The sequence below is a fragment of the Palaemon carinicauda genome, chromosome 40, assembly GCF_036898095.1.
Source record: "Palaemon carinicauda isolate YSFRI2023 chromosome 40, ASM3689809v2, whole genome shotgun sequence".
NCBI classification, from domain to species: Eukaryota; Metazoa; Arthropoda; class Malacostraca; order Decapoda; family Palaemonidae; genus Palaemon; species Palaemon carinicauda.
This window is the reverse complement of record NC_090764.1, coordinates 53,054,430-53,069,429: the sequence shown is the minus strand read 5'-3', so window position 1 is coordinate 53,069,429 and position 15,000 is coordinate 53,054,430. Positions and strand designations below refer to the sequence as shown.

General features: G+C 35.0%; 1 protein-coding gene across 1 annotated transcript in view; it reads right to left on the bottom strand.

The window, feature by feature from the left end:
• LOC137631911 (4-hydroxyphenylpyruvate dioxygenase-like) overlaps positions 1–15,000 on the bottom strand; it is a 55,838-nt gene that overhangs the window by 29,298 nt on the left and 11,540 nt on the right. Inside the window, exon 4 of the mRNA XM_068363914.1 lies at positions 10,513–10,575. Within this exon, the coding sequence (XP_068220015.1) occupies positions 10,513–10,575 (63 nt within the window). The remainder of the gene's footprint in view (positions 1–10,512; positions 10,576–15,000) is intronic.

Here is a 15,000-nt window from a genome sequence, read left to right as displayed (position 1 = left end):
AGAAAAAAGTGTGAAGTTTGCCTGTTCAATTTTGCCTGACCATGGTTTTGAAAACTGTCCAATTTTGCCTTACTATATGAATATGTAAATCAAACTTTGTATTCGAGCACACAAATATACTTTTATGTATAAATATGCATATGTGTAATCATAAAAATTAAAAGAAAAACATAAGGGGTGCAGTAAAAGGGGTGTCTGCCCAAGGTGACACCCTAAAAGTGAGTGACACCCTGAGAGTTACATTAAAAAAAAAAAAAAAAAGTTTCTTTCTAGCTCGATGGTTATGATATGATTTTCAAAAAGTTATTTAATGCTGGGGACACTCTTAAAGCTGTTGACACTCGGGGATGAAACCTTCAAAAAGATTGACCAAAACATGGTAACATCCTCGAGAGGGGTGTCAACCCAAATGCTAGAAATATCTAAAAAAAAAAAAAAAAACTCTACTATATACATTGTTCCTATAATAATTCACATATCCAAATGAAAATTTCAGGAATTAAAATAGAGTATATTTCCACTGTTCCTGCTAATTTCCATGTTGATAACTGTCATGTTGCCTTTTTGATATGGTGTTAAATGGAGCAACATCAGAGTGAACAGCATGATAGATACATCAAGGAGGGGCAAAGCTGATCCCATAAACAATATTCGTCCTAAGTTGTACCTATCCATTTTATTCTTATCATTGTTACCTCATACTATGAACGAGCCATCAAAGAGATACTTTTACTTACAAAAGAAAGGGATACAATCGAAGATTTAAGAAAAAAAGATGAAATGAAGAAAAATAAAAGGAAAAACACAAAGAGAGATAGAAACATGACAAATCATGGAAATACAAAGCAACCAAATATCTCTCGATTCTTTAAGAAAAAATGTCTGCAAACACTAACGTAAATACAAAAAAATCTAAATTGACCAGGGTAATAAATAGTGATAACTGAACTGCTAGGATAGTCCCGATAGTGAATGATAAGGATTTATTTATACCTAAAATAAAAGAAATAAAAAAGAAACTACAATGATTTTGGAAGATATTAAAGATCGTCCATTATTTTGCATTGGTAGAGCAACAAAAGGGTTTTTAGAGGAAGAAGGAGGCTAAGTGACTCGCCTTGAGCTAGATGCTTGAAGCCACTGCCCACATATCATGTGTCACCTTGGGCAGACACCCCTTTTACTGCACCCCTTATGTTTTTTTTTTAATCTTTATGATTACATATATGCATATTTATACATAAAAGTATATTTGTGTGCTCGAATACAAAGTTTGATTTACATATCAATTCAATTCACCCACATATCATCAGCATCATCTCCTCCCACGCCTATTGACGAAAAGGGCCTCAATTAGATTTCGCTAATCGTCTCTATCTTCAGCTTTTAATTCAATACTTTTCAATCACAATATCCTACTTCATGCTTTATAGTCCTGAGTCTTCCAACTCGTCTAGTGCCTCGTGGAGGCCAGTTTAAAGTTTGGTGAACTAATGTCTCTTAGGGAGAACAAAGAGCATCCCCAAACCATCTCCATCTACCCCTCACCATGATCTCATCCACATGTGGCGCTCGAGTAATCTCTCTTAGTTTCATTTCTAATCCTGTCCTGTCATTTAACACCCAATATTCTTCTGAGGGCTTTGTTCTCAAATCTACAAAATGAGTTTCATTAATATACCAAGATTCACGACCATACAGTAACACCGATCTCACTAAACTGATATATAGCCTGATTATTATATGTAATTTTAGGCGACCTGATTTCCAAATTTGACTTAACCTAGCCATCCTCTGATTTGCTTTTTTCAATCTTTCATTAAACTCAAATTCTAAAGCTCCTATATTAGATATCAAAGTTCCTAAATATTTAAATAATTCTACCTCAATCCTTTATCCTTCCAAAGATATTTCATCTTCCATTGCATATTCCGTTCTCATCATCTGTCTTTCTTCTATTTATCTCGAGCCCAACCTCATGTGATTTTTCATGCATTCTGGTAAGCAAGCTTTCCAATCCCTGTGGTGTTCTGCTAATTAGGACAGCGTCATCAGCATACTCTAGGTCTCCTAATTTTCTGTTACCAATCCAGTCCAATCCTTCTCCACCCTCCCCAACCGATCTATGCATTACAAAATCTATGAGGAGGATAAACAACATAGGTAACAACACATTCCCTTAGAGTACTCCACTTTTCACTGGAAATTCGTTTGATAAGACGCCACTAACATTAACTTTGCATTTGCTATGCTTATGAACAGACAATTAAATTTACATATTTGAGAGGAACTCCATAATGTCGCAGGACTCTCCACAAAATTTGCCAGAGCACATAATCAAAAGCTTTCTCATAGCCCACATATACCATAAAAAGTGGAATTCTATATTCTATATATTGCTGTACCACATGTCTTAAATGAAAATTTGGTCAGTACAACTTCTACCTTTTCTAAATCCTGCTTGTTCATCTCTCAACTTTTCATCAATCTTTCTCTCTAGTCTCTTTAGAATGAGCATTCTATATATTTTCATGACAGCTGGCGTAAGTGTGATGCCTCTGTAATGGTTGCAATCAGTCAGATATTTTTTTGTCATTTTCACCAGCACTCCTAGCTCCCATACATAAGGCTTTGCCTCTTCACGCCACATTCTACAAAATAATCTTGTAGGTAATCTGGGAGTCACTTCATTTTCAGGCAATATCATCTCGGCAGTTATTCCTTCGTATCCAGGGGTTTTCCATCTTTTGAGTTTGTTTTTAAGAATAGCTTCGACTTCAAACACACCTAATTCATCCATGGGCACATCAAGGTCTTCATCAGTTTCAGGTATATCAACCAAATTATTCCCTTCGTATTTCCTATTCATGACCTCACTAAAGTGTTCAATCCAACGTTACTTTTCTTCATGTTCTTTCGTTAAAACAGATCCATCTTTCTTTTTGATGGGTATATGCTTCTTTTTTCCCGTAGAGATTTCATCAATAATTCCAAGAGCAATTCCTACAACAAAGTCACTCCCTGAATTCATAGCTTTGTCAGCCTCATCTGCTTTCCTGTCTAAATATTCTCTCCAATCATTGCTGATATTTCTTTTGACCTCACTATCAATACTGAAATACTTGGCATGTTCTGCCTTGTAATTTTCATTACTTCCTCGAAAACTTTAAGAAATCAATTTCTGTCTTTGTCTTCTTTTTATAGTATCCCAAGTATCATTCGATATCCATGGTTTTCTCCTTGTAACTGCATGTTCCAAAACTTCGTCTCTTAAAGTCTCTTAAGACTGTAAATCGATTCCTACATTCAGTTACAAGATTTCTGTGCTCATCCTCTAGAAGCTTAGTTGTATCAAACTTAGGTATTCTATCTACATTTCTGTTAGGCTCTTTCAGTTTTAATATTTGTGTGGCAATGGGGAGCTGGTGATCACTACCAATAACTGCACCTCTATAGCTTGTTAAGTTTCCCAGAGTCCTCCTTCTCTCTTTATCAATGGCTATGTGATCTATTTGATATTTGTAATTGCCATATGGTGAAGTCCTTGTATATTTGTAGATCTCCTTGTGCTGGAAAAGAGTACCTCCAGTAACAAGATTGTTTGTTGAACAATAACTTAAAAAATGTGCCTCATTTTCATTTGCAACTTCGCCAAGAACCTCAACACCCATCACATTTTTTATCCCTTGATTATTCCTTCCAACTTTAGCATTGAAGTCATTAATCACAATTTTCATATCTTTCTAGGTTCTCACCTATTATACTCTGCAGTTCTTCACAGTATTCATCTTTCCTTTCTTCAGGGGAATCATTTGATTCGCCTTGGAAGATGGAATTTTCGGGATCTTGAACCCTTCTGTGAAGCCTCTTCCCTTTTTGCCCGGCGGGCATACTGTCATGCGTTTGCGGGGAGGGGTACAGGGCAATTTTAACCTGTCAAAAAAGTTTTCATTCTTTTTGCCTCTCACGCGAGTGCGAAGGAGAGTACTGGAGCGTTTGCGCACAGGATGCTGCTAGTGCTCAGTTTCTGCTGAAACACAGTTTTTGGTGAAGGCGCAGAAAAGCGCTGGCGCACAGGAAACCAATGCGTAGGGTGAATATACAAAGAATAGGCCAGACTATTTGGCCTCTATTTTGAGGTACCTTACCTCTAGCATTAGAGGCTCTTTGACCTTTTATTTTGATATTCCATACTTAACATTAGAGGATATTTAAGCTCTATTTTGAGGTGCCATACCTTTAGTATTAAGGGCTCTATGACCTCTATTTTGAGGTACTATAATCTTAGCATTATATGTTCTTTGATCTCTAATTTGAAGTGCTTTACCTCTAGCATTAGAGGCTCTTTGACCTCTATTTTGAGGCTCCTTACTTTTAGCATTAGAGGGTCTTTGACCTCCATTTTGAGGCTCCTTACTTTTAGCATTAGAGGCTCTTTGACCTCTATTTTGAGGCTCCTTACTTTGAGCATTAGAGGGTTTTTTACCTCTATTTTGAGACTCCTTACGTTTAGTATTAGAGGCTCTATGACCTCTATTTTGAGACTGCTCACTTTTAGCATTAGAGTCTCTTTGACCTCTATTTTGAGGCTCCTTACTTTTATCATTAGAGGGTCTTTGACCTCTATTTTGAGGCTCCTTACGTTTAGCATTAGAGGGTCTTTGACCTCTATTTTGAGGCTCCTTACGTTTAGCATTAGAGGGTCTTTGACCTCTATTTTGAGGCTCCTTACTTTTTAGCATTAGAGGGTCTTTGACCTCTATTTTGAGGCTCCTTACTTTTAGCATCAGAGGTTCTTTGACCTCTATTTTGAGGCTCCTTACTTTTAGCATTTGAGGGTCTTTGACCTCTATTTTGAGGCTCCTTACGTTTAGCATTAGAGGGTCTTTGACCTCAATTTTGAGGGTCCTTACTTTTAGCTTTAGAGTGTCTTTGACCTCTGTTTTGAGGCTCCTTACGTTGAGCATTAGAGGGTCTTTGATCTCTATTTTGAGGCTCCTTACGTCTGGCAATAGAGGGTCTTTGACCTCTATTTTGAAGCTCCTTACTTTTAGCATTAGAGGGTCTTTGACCTCTATTTTGAGGCTCCTTGGTTTAGCATTAGAGGGTCTTTGACCTCTATTTTAATGCTCCTTACTTTTAGCATTAAAGGCTCTTTGACCTCTATTTTGAGACTGCTCACTTTTAGCATTAGAGTCTCTTTGACCTCTATTTTGAGGCTCCTTACTTTTAGTATTAGAGGCTCTTTGACCTCTTATTTTAAGGGTCCTTACTTTTAGCATTAGAGGCTCTTTGACCTCTATTTTGAGACTTCTTTTAGCATTAGAGGGTCTTTGACCTCTATTTTGAGACTTTTTTTAGCATTAGAGGGTCTTTGACCTCTATTTTGAGGTTCCTTGCGTTTAGCATTAGATGGTCTTTCACCTCTGTTTTGATGTTCCTTACTTTTAGCATTAGAGGCTCTTTGACCTCTATTTTGAGGCTCCGTAGGTTTAGCATTAGAGGGTATTTGACCTCTATTTTGAGGCTCTTTACTTTTAGCATTAGAGGCTTTTTGACCTCGGTTTAGAGGCTCCTTACATTTAACATTAGAGGCTCTTTGACCTATTTTGAGGCTCCCTACTTTTAGCGTTAGAGGCTCTTTAACCTCTATTTTGAGGCTCCTTACTTTTAGCATTAGAGGGTCTTTGACCTCGATTTTGAGGTGCAGTATCTCCTGCATTAGAGGCTCTTTGACCTCTATTTTGAGGCTCTTTACTTTTAGCATTAGAGGCTCTTTGACCTCTATTTTGAGGCTCCTTACTTTTAGCATTAGAGGCTCTTTGACCTCTAATTTGAGGCTCCATACTTATAGCATTAGAGGCTCTTTGACCTCTATTTTGAGGCTCCTTACTTTTAGCATTAGAGGCTCTTTGACATCTATTTTGAGGCTCCTTACTTTTAGTATTAGAGGGTCTTTGACCTCTATTTTGAGGCTTCTTATGTTTAGCATTAGAGGTTCTTTGACCTCTATTTTGAGGTTCCTTACTTTTAGCATTAGAGGCTCTTTGACCTCTATTTTGAGGTTCCTTACTTTTGTTATTAGAGGTTCTTTCACCTCTATTTTTAGGCTCCATACTTTAGGCATTAGAGGCTCATTGACCTCTATTTTGAAGCTTCTTACGTTTAGCATTAGAGGGTCTTTGACCTCTATTTTGAGGCTCCATACTTTTAGCATTAAAGGCTGTTTGACCTCTATTTTGAGGCTTCTTACTTTGAGCATTAGAGGGTCTTTGACCTCTATTTTGAGGCTCCATACTTTAAGCACTAGAGGCTCTTTGACCTCTATTTTGAGGCTTCTTACGTTTAGCATTAGAGGCTCTTTGACCTCTATTTTGAGGGTCCTTACTTTTAGCTTTAGAGGCTTTTAGACCTCTATTTTGAGGCTCCTTACTTTGAGCATTAGAGGCTCTTTGACCTCTATTGTGAGGCTCTTACGTTTAGCATTAGAGGGTCTTTGCCTCTGTTTTGAGGTTCCTTACTTTTAGTATTAGAGGTTCTTTGACCTCTATTTTGAAGCTCCATACTTTTAGCATTAGAGGGTCTTTGCCCTCTATTTTGAGGCTCCTTACTTTTAACATTAGAGGCTCTTTGATCTCTGTTTTGAGGCTCCTTACTTTTAGCATTAGAGGTTCTTGACCTCTATTTTGAGGTGCTATACTCTAGCATTAGAGTTTCTTTGACCTTTATTTTAATCCTCTTACCTCTAACATTAAAAGCTCTTTGACCTTTATTTTAATCCTCTTACCTCTAACATTAAAAGCTCTTTGACCTTTATTTTTGGGTGCTTTATTTCTAGCACTAGAGGCTCTTTGAGACCTCTGTTTTAAGGTGACTAACCGCTAATAGTAGAGGCTATTTGACCTCAGTTTTTAGGTGACTTACCTCTATAATTAAAGGCTATTTTTTATACTTCTTCATATAAAGGCTTTCCTTCTCTATTCTCTTCTGTCTTTTATAGTTTTTCAAGATCTTCTTTGCTTAGTTCGCCAGTCTCCTTCGAGATTTCAAGACACATTTCATTGCTGTTTGTCCTTGGCTCGTCAGATTCCTCGGAGAAATCGATGGCTTTCATGTCTTTACCTTTAAGGGCGATGGGTAAAGACATGGATGCCATTGATTTCTCGGCATACACTATACGCCTTCATACTAAAGTCAACGAAGAGCAACACAATATATTTACCAATGCTGTCCTGATATGTTCTATCTTCAATGCCGAATTTTGAAGAAACACATGTCGCTCACCGCTTTGCACCAATGCAATCTAATTAAAGGACATCGTCGCTAAACCGCAAGCAAATTATCCCTCAAGGCGCTTACGTTATGATCTTCAAACCTCGCCAACTTCGGCAGCACCTATCCAAACTATCTGTAGATGAAGGTGTTCAGAATAGCCTCCAGTTCAAAATTCTCACAGTCAGTTACCTGTTCCGCCAGAACGCGAACTCTGTGATTAAAGTGAAATCCTCCTCCCAATGTTCACTGCGTAAACTTCCATAGCTACAGTACATACAGATCGTGAGGTGTTGCAAGGTATGTTTAAAAAAAACAGAGAGAGAGAGATCAGGTCTTCAGAAGTCTTTTGGAATCCGGGGCGGAGCCGTTCAGAACTACTCCGGGAAGATTCCGTTCTGGAGTCATTCAGAGCTCTATGCTAAGTCTACGGCTATTTCTTCTGAAGTCATTTGGAGAGTAGATTCGGGAAGATTTTCTTCCGAAATCGTTCAGAGATTTCTGGAATCATTCGGAATTCCACGCTAAGTCTATGGAAATTTCTTCTGAATCCTTTTGGAGATGCACGAAGATTTTCTCCCGAAGCCGTTTAGGACTCGCGAAAAATTCTCTTTTTTTCTCTGATTTCAATAGGCCCTAATAACTCATAACAACAACAACAACAACTATAATAATAATAATAATAATAATAATAATAATAATAATAATAATAATAATAATAATAATAATAATAATAATAATAATAATTTTTGTAAGTAACAATCTGCTACCTACAGCTCTCCATTTGGTTAATGCCTTTTCTGCTCTTGGTGTCATCATCATTATTCCTACCCCTTCCCTTCTAACTCCATATGTTCCTTAGGGCCAAGATATCCAAACTATATTTCATAAATTCATTCTCTACTAGCTGTAACTTCCCAGTTTGATTCATGGTTCTAACATTTCAATTACCAATTTTCAATTTTTATTTAGTATTTACAAACCGGGAGTTTCTTAGCAACCCACTACGGCCGGGACTGGGGGCAATTCTTTTATTTTCGCTTTCCATAGACTGACTAAATCCATAGAGGATTCATAGGCTAAATTCATCAAAGAATAGCCAGTATCTTAGCGATGCGCAGCGCCTATCTAAATAAGGCAAGTGACCCCTGCCGGTCCATACTAATTCCAGTAAGATCAACTGCCGGGCATTAGGAGTAGAGGAGTATCCAAACCACCAAACGGATACATACCTTTTTCAAATTACAGATGGAATTAATGGTCCTTTATTTATGGAACCCATGCCTCAAAGAGAATGTTTAGTGCCATATTCAAAAGAACTGAAGCTGTTTTTTGAGCATTCTGTTGAATTAAATAGACCAGTCATATATTCAAGCATTTAAATTGTCACGTATATGGCTATAGTATATATTGAATTGTTCACCTTTATTTTCAATTTTGTACTTGTCCCTATTTTCTTATTAGTAATAGATTTGATTATCATTTTCTATGAAAAGAAAACTTTTTCTTTTTTATTTTCTTATAAATCAATATGATTTTCTATTGAAATAAATGATAGAAAATATTTTCAAAGAACTATCATTTATCTATATCTCTAGTTAAAATTATTAATAATTTTAATATATATATATATATATATATATATATATATATATATATATATATATATATATATATATATATATATATATATATATATATATAGATAGATAGATAGATAGATAGATAGATAGTTTACAAAATCTATTACTTAATAACTTAACATTATGAATTGATGTTTATTTTTTAAATTAAGTGTCCAAAATTGCCTTACCATTTTTCAAGGCGAGGCAGAATTGGACACTAGATATTCCATATTTTTTCATTCATTTTTTATTCTAAACCTTCCTTTAGCATCATCCACTAATTTGTTTTTAGAAAAAGTAATTTCATGTATTATTTCTGAGAAACCCTAAAATGAAGGTGAGGCAATTATTGGACACCCATATTCAACAATTTATGTAGGGGTACTTAATACTTTTTAAAAACCAGACATACTAATGTTTATAAAGTAAAAGGTTGGGCAATTTCTAATAGCATTATAGTTTTCGAAAATTATAAATAGTTTTAGAGATATTGTATCTGTCTAATATTTGCCTTACTTCTCCAAAATTGCCTTACCCTACTATACTACTTACATTGATCACATTCAGCACTTTCGTCCTCCGAGCCTAATTCTATCGTACAGCGGGCACATTAGCATGAATCACTTGCTGTGAGGTTTGAACTACTATCCTCTCTTTTTGTGAACGTGAATATTGTTATATGCTTAACACCATCCCATGACTTTTTTTCCACATGTGTCTTCTATCCCTAAGATCACGTCTACTTTCTTCGATTTCAGATATCTGATTTCTTTAGAATGGTTTCTTTCATCTTTTCCATAATTTTAATCATTCTACCTCAAGATGCGGCCTTGCATTCTACTTTATCAGAAACGTTTACCTTCCTTTGTTATTCAAGATCTAGGTACGCTACTTGACCACGCTGGTTGCCTATATTCTTAACTTATTTCAGTTTACCACACGCCGTTGACTTCATGTTTAATTGACCTGCTACCTCACGTTAAGTTAATGTTGCACAATTCGCAATGATACTAGTCCAGTTCTAAGTAAATATCTTATCTTGCGAAGCAGCACATCTACAGAGACCCAGTATATAATGTTTACCTCTCTCTCTCTCTCTCTCTCTCTCTCTCTCTCTCTCTCTCTCTCTCTCTCTCTCTCTCTCTCTCTCTCTCTCTCTCTCTCTCTCTCTCTCTCTCTCTCTCTCTCTCTCTCTCTCGTTGCAATAATAATAATAATAATAATAATAATAATAATAATAATAATAATAATAATAATAATAATAATAATAATAATGATAATAATAATAATAATATCATCTGTTCTGTTGTTCACCTCATTTCTCATCATATCTTCTATAACTGGGATATCAACAATAAATATGCGAATGAACCTCATACGTGAGAGCTTGTACTCAAGCAAAGGTAAATACAAATTATATTTGGATGATATAAATATTTGTATGAAATCGTTATCATCATGGTCAATAATAGCATTTTGTTTTTCTTATCTTCTAAAAGTGAATGATTGCAAACTAATTTAACCCTAAATATTTCCTTCTGGTCCCATAGTAGACAACAACAACTAGACTTACTCCACAAGCTATTCAAAAGGTGCTTTCGATTGGTTGCCTCACCTGTTTGGCGTTGCCCACCCAGAAGGTGATGTGGTCGAAGCTGAGGAAGCGACCAGCATCAGGCTAAAAGAAAAAAAAGAATCTTTAGTGATTATAGAAGGAGTTAACTACAACCTGAAAATAAACTCTGTATATAGTCAATGATTCTTTTTAATGATGAATTGTAACCACAATGTTATTGAACAACATTTGATAAGAGGTCTTATGTATCGATTCCTATATGAAACTAGTTACGAAAGAAAGATTGAAAATGTTTGCTATAAAACTTGATGACTTTGTGTGGAAAGGTGGACATTTACATGCCATGTATTTTTTGTGTATACATCAGATAAATTTTGCATGGATTTTGCTTGATAGTATAGTTGTTTTATTAAGTTTGAAGCAGCTATTAAAGCATTAATGTTGGACTTTAAATTGCAAAATAAGAAACTACAAAATTACGTCCTTTTTTATTATTGAATTATAATTTGAATAGGTAAATACAGTTTAGAAAGTTGAATATAGAATTAATTATTAAAATTATATTCTATTATAATGTTGTAATACTAACAGTTTTTCAGGCACATTTGTAAATAATTTAAAAGAAAATTTTAATAGAATTTCAAAGAATACACAAATCCTTCTAAAATTCATGCAGACATGTTAATGTTGTCTTCCTGATGCTTCATTGTAACATCGACCTCAACAACATTACCATCAATATCCTTTTTATTATCATTACATGTCGACTGACTTTATAAAAGTTAAATTTCTTTGTGTTTTTTACTGTTATCGTTACTTGTAGTTTGGTGATGAAAGGCCCGATCGTTTTCGAAGATTTTATAAACAGGAAGGACCGTTTCGAGTGAATTCGTTTTCCGTAGTTTCAAATATACACACCAAGAAACACACACACACACACACACACATATATATATATATATATATATATATATATATATATATATATGTATATATATATATATATATATATATATATATATATATATATATATATATATATATATATATATATATATAGTCATAGCTTTGTCAGCTTCATCTGCTTTCCTGTCTAAATATTCTCTCAATTCATTCCTGGCTTTTCTTTTGGCTTCACTATCAACACTGGAATACGTAGTATGCTCTACCTTGTAATTTTCATTACTTCTTCGGAAACTTTCAACAATTAAGTTTTGTGTTTGTCTCCTTTTTATAGAATTCCAAGTATCATTTGATATCCGTGGTTTTCTCCTTGTAACTGCATGTCCCAAAACTTCACTACCAACTGACTGATATACAGTATGTTCTTAATATCACACCATTCTTCATTTATTGTCTGCTCTTCGTCTCTTAAAGTCTCTAAGATTGCAAATTGATTCCTAAGCTTCTTCTAGAATCTTAGTTGTTTCAAACCTTGGTATTCTATCTATATTTCTGTTGAGTGGTTTCAGTTTTAATTTCAGTGTGGCAATGAGGAGCTGGTGATAACTACCAATATCTGCACCTCTGTAGGTTCTTACTTTTCTCAGAGTCCTCCTTCTCTCTTTGTAGAATTCCAAGTATCATTTGATATCCGTGGTTTTCTCCTTGTAACTGTATGTCCCAAAACTTCACTACCAACTGACTGATATACAGTATGTTCCTAATACCCCACCATTCTTCATTTATTGTCTGCTCTTTGTCTCGTAAAGTCTCTAACACTGCAAATTGATTCCTAAAGTTGTATCAAATCTAGGTCTTCTATCTACATTTCTGTTTGGTGATTTCAGTTTTAATTTCAGTGTGGCAGTGAGGAGCTGGTGATCACTACCAATATCTGCACCTCTGTAGCTTTTTACATTTCTCAGCGTCCTCCTTCTCTCTTTATTAATGGATATGTGATCTATCAGATTTTTGTAATTGCCATATGGTGAAGTCCATGTATATTTGTGGATGTCCTTGTGCTGGGAAATATTACCTCCAATAACAAGATTGTTTGTTGAACAAAAACTGAGAAAGTGTGCCCCATTTTAATTTGCAACTTCGCAAAGACCCTCAACACTCATCACATACTTTTTACCTTGATTATTCCTTCAAACTTTAGCATTGAAGTCACCAATCACAATTTTCACGTTTCTCTCTGGGATCTCATCTATTTCACTCTGCAGTTCTTTGTAGTATTCATCTTTCCTTTCTTCAGGCGAATCATGTGTTGGTACTTAGCAAACTACGAGTATGATACTCACATGGCACTGCTTTGATTTAAAATTTGCAAGTAACACTACTATTTACAGCGCTCCATTCCGTTAATGCCTTTCCTGCTCTTTGTGACATAATCATTCCTACCCCTTCTCTTCCAACTCCATCTGTTCTTCATGAATAGATACATATATTGCCTTGGTCTAAGATTTTCTTAACAGCCCCCTTACAGCGTGTTTCAATTAGGGCCAAGATATCCAAACTATATTTTATAAATTCATTCTCCACTTGTTGTAACTTCCCAACCTGATTCATGGTTCTAACATTCCAATTACCAATTTTAAATTTTTCTTTAGTATTTATAAACTGGGAGATTCTTAGCACCCTGATATGCCCGGGACTTGAGTCTATTCTGTAATTTTCACTTTCCATAGACTGACAAAATCCATAGAGGATTAATTAGCTAAGTTCATTAAAGGATAGCCAGTTCCACTGCCTATCTAACTAAGGCAAGTGACCCCTGGTGGTCTATATTAATTCCAGTAAGATCATCCGCCAGGCATCAAGAGTAGAAGACGAAAAGACACCTTGTCTATCGCTTTAAACCCAATCCGTCACCTTGCTGCCAGTGACTTCATCGAGATTTCCTCCACAACCAAATTTTCGTTACTCCACCAGGTTCCTCATCCACTTACATAACCGTTGGCAAACATGGATTGCTAAGATATACTGCCTTACATGGTATATATATATATATATATATATATATATATATATATATATATATATATATATATATATATGTATATATACATATATATATATATGTATATATATGTATGGTTGCATATATACATGTATATATATGTGTGTGTATGTATATATATATATATATATATATATATATATATATATAATACACATATATATATATATATATAGAGAGAGAGAGAGAGAGAGAGAGAGAGAGAGAGAGAGAGAGAGAGAGAGAGAGAGAGAGAGAGAGAGAGAGAGAGAGGGGGGGGGGGGATTTGAATAGAAAAAGCATAAATATAGTACTGTGAATGAATATGAGTTAACCTAAAATAATGTTCAATGATAATGGAGAGACAAAACAAATGAGGGTTATGGACGAACTATCTTAGGACAGATAGTAAGTGTTTTCTCAGGACATGAGACCGAAATAAAAGAAGGATAATCATGGGATGGCTTTTGGTAAGCTAAAATAGATTATGAAATGTAAAATGCCACTTTCTCTAAAAAACCAAAGTATTTAATCAGCTGGTTCTACAAGTATTAACTTAACACCTCAGAAATTAGGAGCCTTACTAAAGCTTTAGAACATATACAGTAGTATCTACATTTTATAGAGCCATGAAAGAATAATGATGAGAATAAAACTAAGAGACAGGAAAAGAGCAACATGTATAGAAAAAAAAAATTGACATAAATATCAAAATTGTATGAAGTTTCTAACATTTGCCCATCGAGCTAACTGACATCTCTCCTATTCTAAGACTTCGATCAATATGATACGACTTGCACAGTAACCTTGGTTTCAAATGTTATTTGCAATACCATGGCCGAGATTGCCAGTGGCTTAAATGAATTCGCTGTCGTAATTATTTCCGGCGTGATGCCAAACGAGTAAAGAGGAATCGAGTTCTTTCACTTGTTGTGTCGTAGGGAAAGAGTGAATGTTATGTCAGATCCCAGGTTAAACTTTTTAACAGCAACGCGTTATATATAAGCACTACTTATGATCCATGAAATTGATTTATTGGAGGGTATTAGTAAAGAAATTCATTTTTCCATTCTTTCTATAAGTATATATTTTCCCTAATAATAATGTTATTGTTTTAATGTGAAATTTCCCAACATAAAGGTACAACGGACTTGACGGAATGTTTAATTCGAACATTTTGTAAGAAAAAAAAAATATATTCAACCTTTAGTACTATAGGGTTTCAGTTTTTAAGAACATCTTCTTATAACCCCTCGTATTTTAGTATCCAACTTCTTATTTGACTCTCAACTAGAAGTAATAATAATACAAATTTTCTGATCAACATTCACCAAGCAACAAACTACACAAATTTGCTCTAATTTCGGAAGTATGGAATAAATTTACTAATTATTGCCAAGCAGGCTACAACCCTGAAGCAAACAGTTAATTATTGATGAGCAGCTTTTTTTCCAAGGCAAGATGTCCCTTCACTCAGTTTATGGCATCAAAACCAAATAAATATGGGCAATACTAGGTAAATGCATTTCCGTACCCAAGGAAATTTGATAAACCCCTAATAATCAACATGCATCCGATTATGT